General features: G+C 45.2%; 1 protein-coding gene across 13 annotated transcripts in view; it reads right to left on the bottom strand.

Moving 5' to 3' along the window:
- Window positions 1–1,665: 1,665 nt before the first annotated feature.
- mecom (MDS1 and EVI1 complex locus) overlaps window positions 1,666–21,756 on the bottom strand; it is a 144,174-nt gene continuing 124,083 nt past the window's right edge. For 2 of the 13 annotated variants that reach the window (XM_050070051.1, XM_050070148.1), the window contains 14 exons: window positions 21,574–21,687; window positions 20,882–20,993; window positions 20,569–20,716; window positions 20,255–20,435; window positions 15,794–17,186; window positions 15,533–15,623; window positions 14,001–14,027; window positions 10,162–10,328; window positions 9,875–9,952; window positions 8,062–8,231; window positions 6,204–6,348; window positions 4,014–4,259; window positions 3,736–3,922; window positions 1,666–3,635 (listed from right to left, as the gene is read on the bottom strand). In XM_050070051.1, coding sequence (XP_049926008.1) covers window positions 3,501–3,635; window positions 3,736–3,922; window positions 4,014–4,259; window positions 6,204–6,348; window positions 8,062–8,231; window positions 9,875–9,952; window positions 10,162–10,328; window positions 14,001–14,027; window positions 15,533–15,623; window positions 15,794–17,186; window positions 20,255–20,435; window positions 20,569–20,716; window positions 20,882–20,993; window positions 21,574–21,687 — 3,194 coding nt within the window. In that variant the 3' untranslated portion in view covers window positions 1,666–3,500. The remainder of the gene's footprint in view (window positions 3,636–3,735; window positions 3,923–4,013; window positions 4,260–6,203; window positions 6,349–8,061; window positions 8,232–9,874; window positions 9,953–10,161; window positions 10,329–14,000; window positions 14,028–15,532; window positions 15,624–15,793; window positions 17,187–20,254; window positions 20,436–20,568; window positions 20,717–20,881; window positions 20,994–21,573; window positions 21,688–21,756) is intronic. The other 11 variants (XM_050070067.1, XM_050070098.1, XM_050070106.1 and 8 more) reach the window with 11 other exon arrangements.

Here is a 21,756-nt window from a genome sequence, read left to right as displayed (position 1 = left end):
CACTATACTATGACTGTTTTATGACATACCTTTTGACATACTATACTATGAACGTTTTATGACATACCTTTTGACATACTATACTATGACTGTTTTATGACATATTTTTGACATACTGTGCTGTGACTGTTTTATGATATATTTTTGACATACTATAGTATGACTGTTTTATAACATATTTTTGACATACTATACTGTGACTGTTTTATGACATATTTTTGACATACTATAGTATGAATGTTTTATGACATATTTTTGACATACTATACTGTGACTGTTTTATGACATATTTTTGATATGCCATGACTTGTTTTAAATGACTTTTTCCAATATTTTTTTTACATGCTATACTATTTTTGACATTTTTATTTCATCCATCAAACCTGCTGTATGACCCACTGCAGACAATCTGCTCAGCACCAACGAACAGACTGACAAAATCAGTGACTAGCTGGTGAAGTGTGGAGCATTTAGCAGATGAAGAGTCAGATATTTCCATCAGGTGTTAATGGAGATCAAAATAAAGCTATTACAAAGTAAATTTAATTTGTCAAATACCAGGCAGAGCCAGGACTTCACATGAATGCTTATGTTGTTTCATATCTCCTGGATTTGGCAATTGTATACAAACAAGTTGACAATATCAACTTAAAAGGTGATGATATGTCGGTATCGTTATCACAGTTTGTTTCAGCTGTCCTCAACTGACCTAAAAACCAGTTACTGCAGGTCTAAGGATTAGGAGAGCTACATCTCAGGGAGAAGTGATGTTGTTGCAGCATGAGTACTGACAACTTCACATAATCACATAGGCTTCAATTAGTCCACAATAGTACAGGTGGCAAAACTCGTACTCAGAGCCATTATCACTGCCACTTCATTATGGCTCTGGCCTGCACCATCGCAACCATCACTGCAGCTGACCTCATCAAAGCTGGACGACCCGTGCTGACCTCATCAACACTGCGTGACCCCCTGTGACCTCATCAAAGCTGGACGCCCCATGGAGCCCTGAGGGCTGACAACAGGCCCTAAGAAAACACCCCATCCATTAGGGTGCCAAGAGCACTGTAAATGTGGAGTGTCAGCGCCAGCCATCTTCACTGTCATGCCCAATTCTCCAACCCCCCACCCAAGCTACTCTCCGGACAATGGAGCTGCTGAACCTCCAACCCTCCCAGCCACAATGTCCGCCCACGTTGGCTGGCAGCAGTGACAGAGGGGGGTGCCGGATGGGGAGGCCTGCTGCAGGATGGGACTCTTATTGAGCGTTTGAGCGATGAGCCAGGTCATCACATCTACCAAACTCATCCATCATGCCCCACAAACGGACACAAATAAAGAGGACACATTCCTGCCTCCGCTCCCACTACCACATTCAAGCCCTCTCCAGCCTTTTCTCTCCTTCCCTCTCTCTATGCGAGCCAAAGCCTGGAGAAAAAAGAGGACCAGAGTTCAGGCTCTCCCTCGCTCTTGGAGGCCATGGGAGCGCCAGAAGAAAGCGCCAGGTGGTTTTCTGACTCATGTCTCTTAGTATAAATCTCTGTTTGGGCCAAAATGATGGGCAGCCAGAAGGACTGTATGGAGTGGGGAGGTGTGAGCGAGAGCAGAGACAAAGGGTGGGTAAAATGTTTAAGTAGAAATAAAGAGAGAATGGAAGACGTGTAAATCCACATTGTAGTCCTTTATTTCTTAGTTGTTCCTCCCACAGTATTGAATTGAAATGCATAACAGTTACATTGTAGAAAGCATTAAAACAAAGTACCTCAACTTGCTGATTACTTTTTAAAATCGATTATAAACAAAACAACGACATGAACAAACAAACAAAAAAATCTGGTCCCTCAAAACGGGAGAATAAATGAAAGTAATCTGTTATTTATCATAAGTTTGGCACAAGGGATTAACATGAACCGAACGTCACACAAGCTTGCAGACAACCGTAGAAAATGTCAGATACAGATCTTACCAGACCAATCATGCGTTTATGAAGAAATTATACCTGGCTTTTTTTTATTATTCATTCTTTATAATGTTTTTCATTTTTTACAATTGAATCATTAAATTGTCATAGAAAAAAAACCCTAAGTAATATCTATTCATCGACCGGTTTCATTAGAAGAATAAGGAGTGAATTGTATGTTTAATACTATCCGGCACTCAAATGTAATCTACAAACCCCATTGAACTCTGGGATAGGCCCGGCGAGGAATCTCCCCTTCACCTGGGCTAAGAGCAGTGCTATTCAGTAAACAAACTACAGTTTGCCAAGAAATAAATACAATTCTCAACATACAACAGCAAATAACAACAACAACACCAACAAAAAAAATGAAAACAAAATCATGATTGTCTAAAAATGAAAGACACACGAGCATGGAGTAGCTAACGACTAGCATTCAGGCTATTTAGTGGTATTGTTGGCTGACTAGGATGGATTCAAGGGTTTGGAAAAAGACATATGCCCTTTACAGAACAACAATTAACTTCAGCACTGGCTACTTATTTCAGTAAAAAAACAAAACAAAAAAACAAACAAAAAAAAAAATTGTGTTTTCTTCTCTTCCACTAAAAAGACAATCTATTTATATCCTTTCACAGATAGCGCAGGCGGGCAGGATGGAGTGCAGTGGAGAACAGTTGGTAGACACTTGTGTACAGTGCTATGATTGTGCAGACACACGCAGCTATGAAAACGCAGATGGGAAACTGGCCTGATTTCAGTTTTAATAATTACTTGTTTTTAAAATTTGTTCTTCAATGACTTCAGTGATATTAAAGTCCTTACATGGAGCGGTGTTTCATTTGAACCGAGGTTGCTAACCCCACCCTTCATTTTTATCATCAAGTACATGTATTTATGAGAAACACCTGTGGCTCTCTGGGGGTTAAAGGGAATTCTTGTAATATAATTTGAAGATACTTTTGTCAGAGGCTGTTATGCTCTTATGCTTCTCGCACAGTGAAACATACCAGGCTGAAACTGGCTGTCTTAGAGACACAACCAAACTCACCCTCTCAGCGTGAAATGTTCTCCTTACTTTCTATGTGCTGGGCAATAAATGCAGTCTAGCAATGATACACCAGCACATCCATCTTCCATGTCCACCAGCTGCCTTTGCTGTGCAAAACATAGAAATTCAGCAGAATAAATACAGCTATTATTACTTATTATTATTTTCACCACAATCATCATCATTGCTATCATCCTGGTTGGTGTTAATGGAAAGAAATCAGTTTTAAGGTCTCAGAGGGACGTTTTGCTCTCTATCTGTTGGAGGTTTTTGGGGGCTCGGGGCTGGGCTGGGCTCTGCGTGGACAGTGACCCGGCTTTGTGTGTAAGGCGCTCCGCTCAGCAGTCAGATGGGCCGTGGTTCTGCTTAGCAGTCACTCTGTGGACGATCAGGGGCCACCGCACATAGCCCCTGCAATGGGCTCCCAGTGCCATAGGTCAGGTTTGGGGGTTGAGAGGTGAAAGGGTAAAGCGCAAAGGGGCGTCATCATACGTGGCTAAGGGACTGGATGGCACTGGATTCAGCAGCAGCCCGTGCCAGACTGTGCCACATGGTGGCCGGGGTGTGGGAGGCTGGGTGGAGAGAGTCCTTTTCAGCCAGAGACAGCATCATGGCATATGCCTGAGGGAGAGGGAAGAAATGTAACCACCATGCTATAAAGCAAATACGCATAGTGTTGGTAAACAGGTGTGCATGCAGGTGAGACGTCTGTTTCTTTTACCTGAGACTTAGATTTCCTAAAGAGTGGCTGTTTGACTGCATCAGTCAGCGAGGGGGAGCCAAACGATCCATCGTCCTCATCTCCGTCTCCGTCACTCATTTCGCTCTCCTCCAGCTTGCGCATGTCCGAAAAGTGACGAATGTGATCCAAGGCTGAGTAGCTACTCTGCTCCTCTTCATCCTTATACCTGGAGGTCAAGAAGAAAGTTAAAATACAGAAACTTCAAGATAATCATCATCAAGTACACAATGTAAAAATCTATTTTGTATCGCAGTTACCTTCTCGGAGAGGTTTTGCAGTTGAGGTTCAAGTCGTTCGGACCGCTGAAGTCCATCTCGTCTTGTATGATGTCATCGCTGAGGCTGCTAGGAAGCGCCTCGTCTTCCTGTTTCCCAGGGGTGTTGCTAAGCTCCTCCCCTTCTTCTTCATCAGCACCAAGCTCCTCCGCATCCTCGTCTTCCAGGTCACGTGACCCACGGCTGGCCATCAGCGGCTTCTCTTCTTCAAATGGACCGCCGTTTAACCTGCGGACCAGGAGCACCGATTAGATCAATACAGGTTGATAAAGAAGAAGACATTTTAAGGAAGAATAAATGACATCTACTTCATGAGCGACATTTTATAAATACCCTCCTTTTATTTTTAAAAAGTAATCAAGAATTCCTCCGGTACTTGTTAAATAAAAAAGGAAGTGGGCACTAAAGTGAAAACTATAGCTTTAGTACATTTACTAGGTGCAGTCTTTTACCCTTTGTTTTAGTTTCCTACACGTTCTTGTGAGAATCCTTTCTCTATATATACAAAAACAATGGAGCGTATGGGACACAGAGCAGAGAGAGGAGGATCTGAGGCAGGACATGGCAGCTGGGATCGAGAGAGCCGGAATCCCGTTTGTCATCGAGGCTCAGGAGCCCCTTTGGGCACAGCAGCACAGGGTTGATCGTTGCAGCACTTAACTGGAGTGCTTCGCCTCTCTCCTTGTTTATTTTCTCTCCTATCTCGTATTCATCTAATAGGCAAAATATTTAGCTGACAGCCCCATTTGGTGGGAGAGTTATGAGAGCGTTGCCAACCGGCCCATTCTTCTATCCCTGCGGAGGGAGAGAGGGCGAGCTATCCAAACTGCCTGAGCCTTAATCTGTCCCTCTGTCTCAGCGCCACAGGAAACCACCATTTGGTAAATCATCTGGAACCACATTTAGACTGATTCACTAATTACACTCTGGGACGTATTTCGTCAGCTCCCAAAAATGCCATTTCTTGCACAAAGGATTCAGAGACGAGGACTGAGAACTGGACGCGGAGAAGCAGATTGATAGGAAACAAAGCACATCAAGCACATCACAACGTAATTACAGGATGCTTATAAACAGGATACCTGCACTTTGAAAGGTGTTTACGCGTGCAGTGACTTCAGAGGCCGGGGAGAGAGGGAATTATTGCAGATTACATTTTAGCACATACAGTATCTACATCATCTCTTGTCTTTTATCAGCAGCTGATAATACTGCGTTTTCGACAGAGCTCCCGCTGGGATGGAGAGTTTGAGGCCAACAAGGTGGTATTCGTGCCGTGTCGAGCTCGCAGGGCTGAGAAGAGGGACCAGCTCCAAAAGAGAGAGCTAGAGCTCTGTGATTAAGAAAACAGATTCGCTAATTACGCTTTCAAACGTGGTAATTTGCTGGGGATAAAGTATCTATCAGAAGTAGTCAGGAGCACAGCACTTTGAAAGGAAACACGGGCCGACCCTTTGACCCCACCCCCTCTACCCTCTTCCTGTAGGCAGACATGTTGGTTCCAGATGTGGTGGGCTAACTGCTGCACTCCCCCCGCTCCTGCTTCTCTCCCCGTCCCTCTGACGCTCTACCTCCCCGGTCCTGCTCTCACAGGCCTTCTGCACAATCATACACCAGTCTGCGAGATCGCTATCCGCGCTCATAATCTGCCCTGTGATCACACCAACGTGAGGCACGTGAAAACAAACTCAGAGTCCTGAGCAGACCTCTCAACTGCTATCTGACCCGATCGCAGCCCCAAGAATTTATTTGCATAATGCTCAGACGCAGTTGCATGCGTACAGATATGTGTTCGTACGTGTGGCCGAAAGGCAACTGATATTAGGAGCTCCTGCACGTTTCCAAAATCTGCTTTTATCTTAAATGTCATCACAGATGATTGGTCTCTAATTCGGACATCTGAGCATGATGTCATAATTATTAAGGGCTGGCTGGGTGGTATCAAAGAAGCAAGACTAGAATGAGCTGATAGCAGCCGCCCTATTATTCATACCTATTCCAGCCCTGTGGGTTTTTCCCCTACAAACTTAATGTAGTCACAGTTAAAGCGTAAGTTTGCCTGGCCTCATTTGTCCCTGCTGCTGAGATGTGCTGGGTGAAAACATCTTGTATAGCTCTGTGGATCTGATCAGGAGATAGAAGTGCCCTCAGAGCCCATGACGCTGTGCTTACCCTTCCTCAGAGGGGTCCGGTGATGTCTGGTTCTGGCCCGTGTTGCTGATGAAATTTCTTATTTCATTGAAATAAGAGTCTTCCTTGTCGTCCAATATGGCGCTGCCACTGTCCAGTTCAGACTGTGGGGACGACATCGCAGTGCCTGCAGGAAGAAAAAAGAAATCAAGTTCTGATTAATGATAATAACAATGCATTTTATTTATAGGCGCCTTTCAGAGCACTCAAGGACATCTGACAAGACACAGATAAAAAAACAAGCAGTACAATCAAACACTTCAGTAATATACAACAAAAGTGTCGCTAGCTGATGTGGCTAGGTTAGCTAGCACACTGTGGTCAACAGTTCCCCGTAACTTTCTTGAGGGATGAAGAGTAGAAGACCAGAAGGATCGTATTGGTTTTGAGTCATCACAGTTGAAGGTAAGTTGGGATCCACATTGAATGCGTTTCTGACAAAAACATTCCTGTCCTACTCCTATGCCCATATTCCAGCTCCAGAACTCTCAGATCCTCCGAACATTGTCTTTTAACTGTTCTGCAATCAAGGCTGGTGGGTAATGGAGATCGTACCTTTGCAGTAGCTGCTCCAAAGCTTTGGAATAGCCTTTAGCTCTCAATCAAATGCTCCCCCTCCATTGACATGTTTTCATTGGACTTTGGTTGTCTGTTGTGGTTTTATTTTTTAGTGCTTTATAATCTTTTAACGCTTGTAATTATTCTTACCGGTTTTATTCTGTTTTATATTCACTGCTTTTATTTTGCACAGCACTTTGGTCAACTGTGGTTGTAAATATGCTGCATAAATAAACTTGATTTGATTGTGATTTGAAAATGACAATGATTCTGATATTTCAACATGATGAGCATTGCTAACACATGGTTTGCTGCACCATGATGTTCCAAAACATTTCTAAATGATGGCTGTGTGTCCACCTTAAAATGCATTAAAAATACTAACTTTATTATTTAAACTGTAAGTTAAATGATGTTGGCTGAGAACTGAGTGTGTTTTTGACGCTCTTGCATGTGCCCCCAAAAGTTCCCATATGTAGCTTCAAATCTGTGTCACACAAATGTGTGTGACACATTCTGTATGTGCCGGTTCCAATGCTTCAGTGCAATTACAGTGGGTGAAATATTCAAATCCATGTAATCGTGGGACCATTACATCATGGGGAAAATGTGGTCGTGCATCATTTCCATGGAATTTTTCCGTGACATATTTGTCATCTTTGGAAACCTGGAGGTCTTGACTAAAATTTTCAATAAAATTATGTGTTTTCACACAAAATGCATTGGTATTAAGTGTGACGGAGGTTTACATGTGTTTTATGAATTTAACTTTAATAAAACAGCTTTCCTGCTCAACAATTTTCAGTCTTTAAGTTGTGGGACACCCAGTTTGATGCTGCAAAGGGAACGTTGGGCAGATAATTGATTTTGTATCTGACAGAGTGAACATTGTGTCTGATTAAGAAGATTAAGAAACCTCCTCTGAGGACTGTTGCTCTCAGCTGTTGGCAAGGTGTCACTGCTCGTTCTGCTGATTCAGAGTCAGAGTGATGCAACTGATGAAACCCATAAGCTGCGCCACTGATGAAAGCAGCTCATTCAAAAAATATTTTGTGCTGTTGCAGGGGTAGATGACAGATTTATGTAATCTCGTTTTTCAGCTTCCTAAAACGGTTTCCAATCATAAGTAAATTATGAACACAATGCGCTGCTGTGTGGCTAATCAGCAAAGCCACTCTCATTTTCTCTGATGAAATATGGAAACAGCTGAGAAAACTCAAATTATTTTATTATCTAATCATCTTTCCACAATCTACAAAACCAGAGATTCAAGACCTCTCACCTGACAGGTTGCCATTCTCGTGCTTCTTGAGGTGACGGTCCAGGTTGGTCTGCTGACCGAAGCAACGATCACACAAGTGGCACTTGAAGGGCTTTTCCTTGTTGTGGATGTTGCGAATGTGGCGTTGCAGGTTGGAGGAGATGCTGAAGGAGCGGTCGCAGTATTTACACCTGCAGGGAAAGTGGAGGCCTTTCACTTAAAACAATTATGGAATGATTAAAAAAAAAAAACAGCAACACACACAAGCTGCTAGTTATAAGTACAACTGTACTGCATAATGAATCAGGAACCCGCGGTTTGTTCTGTGGGAAACATAATGGGATACATAATGTGGGACACACATACACACTCGCATACAGACAGTCCCAGCAGTCCCACAGTCCCAGACATGATGGAGGAGCTTGTTTAAGGTGAAACAGCTCTGCCTCTTATCTCCAGCCAGCGCAATAAAATTGCATTCTTCCCTCACAAAATAAGCACGCAACAGATTTGGTTCTAGCCCTGCAAAATTAGAGCCTCTTGCCAAGTTTCTTCATGCAAAATTATACGAGAAGATTACATCTTTTCTTCTGGTGGAATTAGCTCGCTCGATTGGCTGTCCCTCAGGAACCCCCCGGTTATCTCCACAAAAAATTACAATAAACAGCAGTGATCTTTAATGGCATGCCAGCGTGTGGAGCGCAGGCTATCAGGCTGGGGCAGTAGAGGCCTGCGTCTGTCTTTCTCTCTCCCCTGTGGTCAGCAGGCCTCCTCCAAGCTTTGGGCCAACATTCCACTACCTTAGTAACTACAAAGCAGAGCAGAGCTAGCCAGGGCTTACTCATTATCCAAATGTAGTAAATGTGCAAGATTCATTTTTACATGTGTACTGAACTGCTGCTGCATTGTTACTTCTACCTCAGCAGCACCTGGAGAGGAAGGGGGAGCAGGCAGGGAGACGTCTATATCAGTTACCAAAGTTTCTCATGAAACAAAAATGCAGAGGAACTTTGCGCATCTTTTTGCCTTATTTGCCAACAAGACAATGATTCCAGAAAAAAAAGAGCTTAATCTTGTGATAACCTTTTTAGCTGGCAAGAAAGCCTCACTTGATGCGGCAAGTAGCCAGCGTGCTTGCAGATTACTTTGAGACTGGCCTCATATGCACAAGAGAAATGACCACAGCTGCCGGGCCTGGACATCTGCCCGCGCTCCTCATCACCCCAATTTTTCACCAAACATCCTCCCTTCCTCTCAGCTCTGCTCTTTTACCAACCCGGCTTCAAAACACGCCCCCCCTCTTCCTGTCACCCTGGCGACGGACGCCATTTTTCACCAGGCAAATTATTTAGCGGCAGGATAATTATTCCAAGCTTTTACGGCATAAGAAAACATACATAAACTTGGGTCTAACTGTAGACAAGAATTCCCTGGGAAACATGCGTGCGCTGTTAACAAATGAGCTGCATCTCTCTGTCTCTCTGTCTGCTCGAGAGTGCGCTGTGTGAAAGTGTGTTTGCTGCTCTCAATCATATTTACGAGAAGAAAAGAGCGGTTATTCACAGGGGAGTTAATGTGCTATTGTGCAAATCTGATTCTTGACAAGACGATAATTTTCCTCTGCATGTAGTGTTGTATGATGTGTTTTCTTGGAAATGAGGAGGATAGACGAAGGGATGCTGGCAGAAGGCGAGAGGAGGATGATATTCAGCTGACATGTTGTTGTTGGACACCCACACACCTCTTCAACATATATATATATGTATATAAATACACACACAGATAGCTTCAGGACAATGTGAGCGGCTCTTTAGAGTTGGAGAAGTAGTCTTACCTGTATGGTTGCTCTCCTGTATGAGTCCTGAGGTGGCGGGTCAGGTTGGCAGAGCGCGGGAATATTTTCCCACAATATCTATACAGAAAAAAAAAGATTTTAAGTATGGTGCATTCCTTCAGTAATCTCAAAAACTGTACTATTGTCATATTAAAGATCACAGAAACAGGATCCCTTACTGTGACTCTACTGTAGCAAAAGAAAAAAAGACTCCAATGCCATAGAGGATTGTTAATTCATGACCCACATGAGGGTTAAAAATTAAACAGACTAGTTGCTGTAGTTACCTGCATGTGTAGCGCTCCTTGCCCTTGCGCAACAGCGTCTCTGGAAGTGCAGAGGGTGGGGCTCTGAAGTCAAACATGGAGGGGACGGAGCGCAGCAGGTCACCAGACTCTGGCTTCAAGGAGCCAAACGTCTCCAACTTCTCTGCCATGTTCTCGATGGCCGACATCTGAGGACACAGAGGAGAGGAAGGACAGGTTAGCATTGTGTTTAGAGTGTTTACTGAATGCTCGTTTAGCAGTAACATGCAAAGCAAAGAAACTGATGTATGAGTTCAATCAGTTCTGAAAGCTGCATCACAAAAAATCTTGGCCCAAATGGATTCACATCAGAAACAAAGGATATTATCTCAACAAGCTGTGAGATTGCACTTTTTCTTTTTCTTTATTTAATCAACATAGGATCTAAGACTGTAGATAGCCATGCAATAATGCTGCAAGTGTGGCTGAATACTTTTTTTGTTTCTGACTGCAGGGTGCAATAAAATGCAAAAAGCAAAATGCAATGAATAATTCAGGCCAACGGACCACAGGCTAAACACTGCAAAACATTTGCTGTGGATGTCTTAACATTAAACCCAAAATACCAAGAGTCTGATAGACCTGATTCTCATCTGCTGTTAAATGCTTCTTACTAAATATAAAATTTCTACACAGATTTGTTCACGTCTTGTTTGATTGACGAGCCTTGTTTACAGGCAACGTACCGGCTGAAATGAAGTGAAACAGGTATTGGGCGAATTCTTATTATGACGTTCATCAATGATTCATGAAACGCAAGGTCAAATCCCCGGCATGTGTGTATGACAAGTACATTTGATACTGATTCATAACTTTGTAGTTAAACGAAAAACAGTATGCTCCCGTTTATGGTCAGTGGAGAGCAGGTGGGAAACTTTGAAAGTTAAATTCAGCCAACTCTTCTTCTCTTATTAAGATGCACATGTATAGCACATACATGACACACACACACACACACACACACACACTCACAGGATTAAGGACTGCAGCCAATCTACTAATGAAGCTGAACATTTACTTTCATCAGGTACTCTCCGAGGAGATATGTGCACTTGTCAGTTGGTGTGTGTGTGTGTGTGTGTGTGTGGACAAGAAACTATGTGCAGCATGGTGGCCGTAGTTGATTAATTGCCATCAATGTGTGTGAAAGAGAAAATATATGTACGTGTGTGAGAGATGTATTTGTAATGCATTTCTTTGTGTGAGTGTGTGAACGTGTGTGCTTGGAGGCATGTGCGTAGTATGTGAACGTGATTGCGCGTGCTTGTTGTGTACCTGTGTGTTGTCAGAGACATGTCTGTGTGTGTGTGTGTGTGTGTGTGTGTGTGTGTGTGGCAGAGGAGTGATTCATGTCCACTGCTGGGCTGTAAACTATTCTGTGCACAATGCGGGCAGACAGCACATTCGTCAATATGAAAGATGTTGACATTACTGATCAAGGGCCAGACACGGGTAATAATGATATCGCTGTGCTGAGAGGGGCGGGATGGGGGAGGAGCGGGGGGCTGGAGGGGGAGTGAAGGGAGAACCAGAGGGAGGAGGGGGAAGGAGGGGCGGGGAGGGTGAGGGGGTCCCAGTAGGCCGCAGGGCCTGTCAGCCCATCTCACACACACACAGGAGGTTTTTTTTCCTCCCTTTTTTTAAAGGGGCCACACAAATTTGCATTATTTTGCGTGTATTGAATTTTCAGCCTGTTTCTTATTCTTATTTCAATAAGGCAACAAATCAATGGTGATTCGGGTCCTCCACCAGAGCCCTGCTCCGACTCTGACATTTCATCTCCTGCTTTCACCCTCTGTCACTCTCAGGCTTCACGCCAAGATGGAGCAGGCCGAGGGGAAAGAAACAGAGGAAGAGAATCGGAGAAGAAGCGTGATGAAGGACTAGACGACAGGGGAGAAGAGCGGGGAGGAAAAGACAGAAGGGAAGAAAGAAAAGAAAGAAAAGGAAAGAAAGAAGGAGAGAGAAAGAGCAAAGAGAGCCCGGAGAGAGAAGGGCTGATGGATGATAGCGGAGCCTGGTGTTGGGAGCGGCTGATTAGGAGTGACGGCCGAGTGTAAAGTTCCTGCCGCAGCCGTCGACGTTCCCACTGAGGGAGGATGTGGAGTGTCAGGTCCGTTTGATTATGAATATGCCAATGCTGCATGCCATGAATCAAAGGCAAGGGAGAGAACCGAGCGAGAGAAAGAAAGAAAGGAGGGCGATGGATTGAAAGATAGGCAAAGGGGTTGTGGGGAAGAGGGAGGTGAAACGCTTTCATATTTCTTTTGAATGTGCACTGTGTATTTCATCGGGCTCTTTTCAGGCACTGGAGTGAATGCTCAGTTTGTCTGCCTTGCTCAACGAGGACCCATAACTCTTGGGAACATTAGGGCCGAAAGCTGTCGGCAGCGTCGAGCCCGTCCGATAAGACACTTTTGAAAGCTTAAAGCTTTTTGAAACTGCTCCATCTCGGCTCCATCTACTGGGGGAGTCTGATCACCACCTCCACCACCCGCTCATGTTCTGCACTCTATTAAGAGTTTAATCTCACACCTTTGGCCAACTTTTACCTCTGTGCTTTAAATGAAAGTCTGTGTTATAACAAAGATATTTGTGTATGGCTGTATGCAGCAGAGTGAAAATTGGATACTAGGCACTTGTCATCGGAGTAGTGCTCTGGCAAATGCAGGGGCTAATGTTTTTATGAGAAAATCATCCTGCAAAAGTTAATTTATTTAACAACTGAGCTTTGTACATGTTAGATTTTTAATATATAAAATAATCTTTTAAGCTAAAGTGCTTTGTCAGATTCTATAACCTAGTCAAATGCAGTGTTTGCAGTTGAGCAGTAAATGATTCACACATACAATCCAATGGATTAGATATATTAATGATTGAAACACAGTCTGCCACAGATTACACTTCAGAAAGCCCTCGGCCACTGAGCCGCCTTTATGGATGATGAGCCAGGTTCATTAGGCCACTGTTTGACAATACTGTGTGTGTGAAATGTTCGACTTAAAGGACAAGAGGATAAACGGCTCCACATTTTTCTCTAAAGCGATTTTTCAAAGGTTTTATAACCCCCCCTCCTCCTTTGTATAAGAGACCCCCACATACACACACCTCCCGAAACCCCCTTGTCCGTCCCCCCGGGCAGTGTGTGTGTGTCTGTGAACTTGCTTGTTGCTGTAGCGTCGCTCTGGGACCAGCAGTTGATTGGCTATCTTCAGATGTCAGTGATGCTGTGAGGGCCTTAATTAGCGAGATGCATTCTCAATTGTTGATCTTTATCAGGAACCAGATGTTTGGAGGGAGGAACTAACCCCCCTGTCCCCCCGCTGGTGTCCCAAAGAGACTGTTACCCTCGCGCTGATGTAAAGCAGCCCCCCTAAACACCGCTCACCATCCCTGCTCACCCCCCCCCCTCCTCGTGCCCATTTGCAAGAGCCCTGCTTCATTCTCCAAATAAGCAAACATATATTCAGAGCTGCTGGATGGACAGGGTGTAGCTCGGCTGGAAATCCCCGCTCAAACCCTTTCGTGTGAATCAGAGAGGGGATATATCTCGATGTAAAGATGCAAACAAGGCTCAAACACTCGAGGTGTATTTCAACAAAATAATATATGATGCACAATCTAAACATTCAGTTGAAATTTCTTTACGTGAGAAAGGCGCTCTATGGCCAGACACAAGTCCAGTCAGTGCGTGATGGTGATGGGCTAAAGCCATGCGAATGCTGGGTGATTGTAAACTGTCACGCAGCCCATGCATTAATCATGTCTGTTTGGTAGAGGTACAGACACATGGCAGTACTGTAGGTTAAAGAGGAACTTACCCAAGTTCTCTGATCTGGCAAACGAAACTGAAGGGCGGAACAGAAGGAAAAGAGAAAGCAGTCAGAACCAGGAAGTGGCGCATGAATCAACAGCTTTTGATTGGACACATATGGGTACAGAGGGAGTGATGGGTCCCGATGTGATTAACTCTGAATGAGCAACGAGCTGCCTATCTGCAGAGTTACGACGCTGGAATTATAGGAGGCTCTAATAGTTCCCAACACTTCCTGGTGTTCAATAAGCTCATTATAGCAGGCTACAAATACAATGCCAGTATGTAATCTAAGCCAGTATTGCTAAGCAGTAAAATTTCCTGCCAGGAAATAAAAAGCTGAATCACTAAAGGTTGGAAAAAAAAGTTACAGTCCCCTCAGCTTTGCAACCTCTTTTTTTGATATATGGCTCAAGAGCGAGTCAGGTGACTGAAAACAAACCCCCTCAAAAGTATACAGAAGGGCCCCTTGCCTGGTCTGGGTTAGACCTACCCGGGTCTGGTGTTTCTGGGAATGATTTGTGTGTCCAGACATCATAAAGTCATAAAGATGGCCTAAGCACTCTGTTAGTGTTTCTACTGATAGGACACCTCATTAAGGCGTGTGGGACGGCCATGTGGCTGCTGCAGGCTGGGCCCATGCAGCAGTCTGGACAGGGGACATAAATCAGACAAATGAAACAGCCTGTAAAAGCCAGACCTGAAACGGCCAGAAAAGAGGAAAAAAAAATCATATGCCTGAGAAAGTGGTGTTTTCACTTTCCGACGGACCGTTCTCACCCGCGGGGGAAGATTGAACAAATGAACGTCAATGCAACACGTCATAGACACACGTACACATACACCCGCGTGCACAGGCGCAAACACACATGTATGGAGCCTCACACTGGAAATACTGGCACAGGGAACCCGGGGGCAGAAATCACTGCTTTAAGAGCATATCATTTTTTATATTGTAATCAAAGACATGTTATGGGGAGACGTGTCAGAGTGTGCCCTTTCTCTCTGCCACATCTGTTTCAGATAGCCGACAATGGGGCTTTAACAGGCGGTAGTTTGGATAAGGCTGGAGCCACACACTAATCCTTATTAATCCAGTTTGGTCAGCCTGGGACAATCATTCTATATTAGAGCTCCTCATAGAAAGACTCATAACAACTTCTTAACTGTTTGAGCGCCATGCTGCTGTCACATCTGTAGATATGGGAACCTAACGTTGAACTTGAAACAGTGATGTTGCCGTGGATACATGACAGGAGTCACAGCAATCGTGAATTCAAATGGACAGGCCTGACCAAGAACTAACAGCACAGACTAGGCCTTTGCTGCCTGTTTAATCAATCTAGACTCAATAAAGGCATCAAAGATCAACTTTACTCAACCAAATCAACAGAAAAAGAAAGTGGATAGGTAAAAATGTATAGTTGGACTGGTGAGAATGTGCGATTTAATCCAAACAAGGTGTGTGCCATCCTATTACATTCCACCCAAATGCCCCAAGGTGCCCCAGTTCCCGCTGAAGCCGCAGTCAAAACCTACCTGTGGATGGAAGAGGAAGCCTGGAGCCGGCCGCATGTACTTGTCTTTCAGAGTCTCAAACGGATCGCTCATTCTCCTCTTCTCAACCCTGCTAATAGTAGATTTCTCTTAACGCATGTACAGTACAGAGTTTTAGCAGCATGAAAACGTCTCCATGCTTTTGTAAAACACAATGTGTAACAGCAGTTTAAATATGTTGTGATGTAAAATTGCAATAGTAGCATGAATTGTAGTGAAGTAAGCTACAGGGTATAACAATACCTGTAGATGGGGTCCATGAAGAAAGGCGTGGGCCTGGCATGCTGTAAAGACGTGTCAGCTTTTGGGATCTCCACCACTGCCTTCTCCTCCTCGTGCCCCAGGCTATTCTTTGCCTCATCTTCTCTTGGATTGCCTCCGCGGCCCCTAGTCCCCAGGCTCAGGTCTAGCGGCTGATCCTGACCAAGGGAGTGGGAGGCCGCTGGTTTAGAGGGGGCGAATGTGGCAGACTTCTCCTCCTTCCGCTTAGTAGTGAGGTCAAATGGTGACTCAGAAGAAGATTTTCCCTGGGCCTTCTTGCAGTCATCTGCTGGAGACTGTGGCTCGCCCTTCAGTCCTGGAGGTCTGAGGTCCCTGTCTGGAAATGGGTAAACTGGAGGAGAGAAAGCTGGGAAGAAAGGCAGTGGGAACATGGAGGGGTAGGGCAGAGACCCGACCTTCTTGTCCTGCAGGCCAGCCAGCCCTGTGGAGCCAAAATACTTCTCAGCAATTGAGGCAATGGCCTTAATAGAGTCATTCACAGCCCCTGTTACGGCCGTGTGCTCGTCCAGCGAGGATGGGATGAGGGAAGGTCCCGGAAAGTCTTTAGCAGCACTGCTGCTGGTCAGGCTGGGGCTCTGGGGGCCTCCTTCACTGGCCTTCCTCTTGGGGCCTTTGCCATTTTCTCGAGCAGCCCCCCTTTCCCTCTCACTGTCCATGTCACTCTCCAACTCAGAGCCCGACGTGCTCTCCAGATCACTTCCACTGGGCGTGCTGACATCGTCCAGGTCACTGCTCTCGGACTGGTCACTCTGCTTGTTCCGCTGCTTTGTGGAGGACGAGGAGCTCTGGGCGTGGAGCTCTGAACCTGGCATCTGGTTGCCAGGTACACCACCATCTTTACGCAGAGCCTTGAGGAGCTCTCGGGACTCCTGAAGTCCAGGGCTTGGAGGCAGCAGTGGACTCTTACTCAGCTCTGCACCAGGCCCAACAAGAGGTGCATGGCCTGGTTGTCTGACGGGAGAGGTGGCAGGAATGAGTGGCGGCCGGTGGTAGAGTCCAGAGGAGAAAAGGCCAGGGAAGCTGAAAGGAAAAGCTGGAGCAGCAGGAAAGGTGAGCCCGCCATGGTGGCGACTGGCCCCAAAGTAGTCGGCCAGTCCAGCACTGCTGTGGCCCATTGCCAGAGCTGATTTGTCCAAGCCAGGGGCGCCAGGGAGTGGCATACCCTGGGCAAACAATCCCCCTGCTGTGAAATGGTTTTTCCCTTCACAAAAGCGCCGGTGCTTGTTGAGGGAGGATGTGGTGCTGAACATCTGCCCACAGTCCTTGCACTTGATCTGAGTGCGGCAGTCAGCGTGCATGCGTTTGTGGCGGCACAGGTTAGAGAACTGGGTGTAGGACTTGTGGCATACCTCGCCTGCAGGGACACAGAGACAGATACAGAACGTATCAGTACACACCGAGCCCCCCTCCCCACATACACACAAAATAACATCACATGATATGACATCTCTGGCTAACAAGCTTGAGGCTGGCTGAGGCTGAGGCAGAGGAAGTACAGTATGAATGATATGCTCGTGTTCCCATCAATCCTCTGACAACAGTTTTCCAGCAAAATAAGGAGGGGAGGTGTGTCTAGATCCTGGCATTGTAAAAGGAATCTGTTTGGTTGACGGTGTGAGTCAGTTACTGCCACTCATCACCTGCACATCAAACCAAATTCCCAGGCATCTCCTGCCCCATTGTCCTCCCAGGGACGCTCCCAGGGAGTCCATAAACAATCACACTCACATACACACACACACACATGGACATGCAGGCACATCCACAAAATATTCACATAACACAGACATACAGATACACACACACATTCTCAGCCTCATGCAGTACAATGGCTCTATTTTAAGTTTGTGAAGGAAGTGGAGTTGAATGAATCCTATCCTGCAGTCCGGTTCCCAGGGACAGGTCTCACGTCCTCTACTGCCCCTCTTCCCTCTTCCCCCTCCAGGCCTCTCCCGTCCGTCAACCCCTCAGCCCCCTCACCTTGTCCCCATAGCTGGGTCCCTGTTGTCCTGCGCTAAGTGACCTTCCCACAGTCAACCCCTCAATGCCTGTCTGTCGCTCTGTCTGACCCTGGGTGACATACAGTAACAACACCCAGCCCTGAGACAAAACCGCAACGTCTGACATTATCTGTCGCCATTATGAGTCTGTCAACATTATCTACGACCAATAAGTGATTTATTCTAATTTACAAAGGGGGATAGTGGCCAAGTACTTACTGTTTTCCCATGCTCTTTTCTCTTGCTATTCTAATAAAAGTCAGGAATGCAGTTTATAAAAGGGGGAAGATGTTCCTCTTTCTTGGCCCCCACCTAAACTTTCAGATATTTTGCAGATCAGCCACACTCCAGCTGACGTCTCACTAAGACTTTGATCAACCGGCAATACCAGAAAGCAGTTAGAAGCAGCTCTGGATGATTGATTTTGCTCACATTGTTATGAGATCTTCAAAACGGGGATAAGGAAGTGGTTAGGCTCACACTGTGATTACAATTCTGCATACTTTGGATGCCTTCCAGCCACAAGGTGCACAAGAGGCAATTTAAGGAGATGGAGAGGAAGAGCGGGAAAAAAGTATTGTGGAAAGAGATTTGAATAAACACCCCTAAGGAACGCCAAATGGGACTGCTCGAGCCAAGAGTGAATGTAATCTTATGAAAAAAAAAGGGCTATTTTAATGAATAGACCCAGAAAACTAAATTGAAATGAAGTGTATTTGTGGCTTGGCTTTGGCGGACACAATCAGGGCAGAAAGGTAGTTGAAAACATTTCGAAAACATCTGGGGAAACAAAATGAAGAGTGTCTGATTCCTTTGATTCTGCACATGCTGTTTCCTCTCTGGAAGCTGTCTATGCGTCTTGCAACACAGATAAAGACATTTGGAAACCGCGTCTGGATCAGTTGCCTAAAATGAATCGTTTTGAGCTTGTGCTGCACACATTTACTAACACATTTTGTGTAAAATAAAAGATGTATCGTCGCCACAGAGGATTAATGATTTCTAATAGTAAACAAGCAGTTACTAAATCTGTCTGCTCTGTGTGTGTATGTGGGGTAGCTGCTTCTATCGCTCTCTCTTTGTGCATGTTTTTACAAGTACAGCCACATGGCCTGAGCAAACTACAAGAAAAAGCCCTGCGCCATAAATCATGTCGTTGTGACATTTACAGACTAACAACACACACGCATGACACAGTGAGTGTGAGATCTGATTCACTACACGCGTGTATTCGTCAGCTCTTAATAAACTGAAACAAAATATTATAAACACATTCCTTGGAGGAGAGTGGTGGCTAAGTAGTGGCTAGCTGAGTGTCGAAATTAATAACCCCGCAGGCCTGAGTGCTTCACTTTGATAGAGCAGCTCTGAGACACACACACACACACCCTTGACACATAGCGTGCACTAACATACAAACAGAATCACGTGTGCGCACAGTGCAACACTGTCCAAAACACGTATATGCCCTTCAAGAGAACTCGCACAAACAAACACTTCGGACACACACGGTCTCTCCCCTGGTGGACGTCATGTTTGAGGCTGCTCCGTCTTTTTTTTTTTTTTTTTTAACACCGCCATTAGTTGTTTTTAAACCTGCATATTTTCTGCTGATTACAGCAAATGGACTCCCATTCGGAGGGAGCACAGGGAAGAGGGCTGTACATGTGGTTGCTATTTGTGAGGAATGGTGCATGTGGCGGAGGGAGAGAGGAGGAAAGAGGGGAGTCAGAGGTCTGAAGTGGAGATGCAGTAACCCTGGCCTATGTACATATATGTGTGAGTGTACTAAGGTGTGTTTGTTTGAGAAGGAGTGTGTGTATTTGGTGTGTGGACAAGTTTCTGTGAGCTTGTCTATGTGTGTGTGTTGGTGCGAAGGGTCGGGGAAAGAGAGACGGGGCAAAGGGTGAAGGTCATAATGCTTTAGGGGAGGGAGATCAGATCTGCGGAGTGAGGTGGGGAAAATGTGAAAGGTCAAAATGTGTTTGGGCCTTGCAGGAGTTAGTGTTTACTGAGGGACAAAATGCGTGTGTGTGAGAGAGAAAGCAACATTAGCTGTAGCGTCAATAGCAGGTGAGGCTGGGTCACTGTAAGAGGCAACATTAAGGTGAGCCCGAGTGGGATTGAGTCACATTACATGCTAGTTTAAATGCTGTTATCACCATATCAGCACTGTGTGAGAGTGCTGATGCAGATAAAACTGCGTGACTCTTGTCTTAAAAGAAATGGTGCTGCCACTCTAAACACGACGACCATATAATCCCAGGTGTAATTCCTGTAGAGCATAACATGATTGACTCTTGAGAAGAAGCTGAGGAAGGATAAAAAATGTATTTCTGCAACAACATCACAGTTTTTCTATTAAAGGCAAGTCACAAGCATATTGTTGTTATTATTATTATAACGTACTGAGTAGACTTACATAGGTAGGGTCTTAGTGACTTACACATGAAGGGCTTGACACTGCTGTGGATGTGCTTATGCTGCTTGAGGCCCGAAGACGTTGCGAACGTCTTGCCGCAGTCAGAGCAGGCGTGGGCCCGTGCCCCGACGTGCTGTGAGCGGATGTGCCTCTGCAGGTTACTGGGGTCTGTGAACACCTGCTGGGGGAAGCAACCACACAGACACACGGGGGAGTTACTATCTGATTCTACTAACAGGAGACAAATAGAATTCAGACACTTGGACAAATTTTGCTTCTTCATTCAACATCCCCTCCAAAAGTCATCACTTTACCTTTGAGCAGTTTTCACATTCGTAGTGCTTGCCACTGTCGTGCGACATTTGATGTCGGATCAGGTTTGATTTCCAGTTGAAGGCCTTGGGACACTGGTCGCACTTGTATTCTCTCTCCTCAGAGTGGGACAGAGTGTGGGCCTCCAGACTGCAGGAAACATTTCAAAACAACCAGGATTTAGAAATTTGCTTTGGGTCAAACGGCTGTTTCACAGCTCCGCATGTGCTCTACATGTGTATCGATAAAGATGAACATCAGACAAAACTCTCCCTGAATAAATTATGTCTTTGAGTGCTTCAGCGAATAATTCACCTCTGGACATCAGGAAAAACCTGGTCACACTCCTTACACTCGTGTAGACCGTGGGACATGTGGAGGGGTCGCAAGTCTTGAGGTTCCTGGGCTTGCAGGTCGCTGTCCCCTCCTGAATACAGCAGAAAAGATAAAGTAAAGCAAGATGAAAAAAATCAAATGTTATGGTATTTAGGTTGACCTACTATTTGTACATGAGAAGTATTTTAAAATTCAAACAGCCGACAAGGACTTCAACTTAAAATGAGGTATGATTGTGGTCTTTAAGAGCCTCCTATCCCATTACATAGATCATGTGCGGAAATATGATTTGCATTGCCACAGGCCTTGGTCAGTTACCAAGTCTGTGGTCCAGTCTCGTATAAGTTACACTGAATCTCTTCTTACTAACATCATTCAGTATTTAAAGTCTTGGACAAATACTGTAGGACAAATATTCTTCACTGCACTAACTGCTGTCATTTTGTCTCAGTGGTCTCAGGCGAAAACAATGCTCTAAATAAAACACAATTCATGTCAGCGTGCAGACTCCTCAGTGTCATTGTTGCGTTATCTCATTTTCAGTGGGAAACAGAGCCCTTACATCATCAGTGTCATATACTCCCAGTCCAGCTACACATCCTTCTTGTCACTCCTCAGCACTCACAGTTTACAATGGTATTAAAATAGCAATTTAAAAATACAAGTCAAACCTGGGTTAAGGAAAGAGGAGGGGGGCATCCCACACGGCTGCTTCTGGTGGTCCAGCAGCTGGTTGCGGGACTCAAAGTGCTGGTCACAGTCCTCACAGCGGTACTGCCTCTCCTCTGCAGAGCGGGGGAGAGAAACATTAGCATATTGTGCATTTAAGAGAGGCGTATGTGTTGCTCAGGTTT

Source organism: Epinephelus moara, chromosome 2, assembly GCF_006386435.1.
Source record: "Epinephelus moara isolate mb chromosome 2, YSFRI_EMoa_1.0, whole genome shotgun sequence".
NCBI classification, from domain to species: domain Eukaryota; kingdom Metazoa; phylum Chordata; class Actinopteri; order Perciformes; family Serranidae; genus Epinephelus; species Epinephelus moara.
The sequence above is the reverse complement of the archived record's forward strand: the minus strand, read 5'-3'. Positions and strand labels throughout refer to the sequence as shown.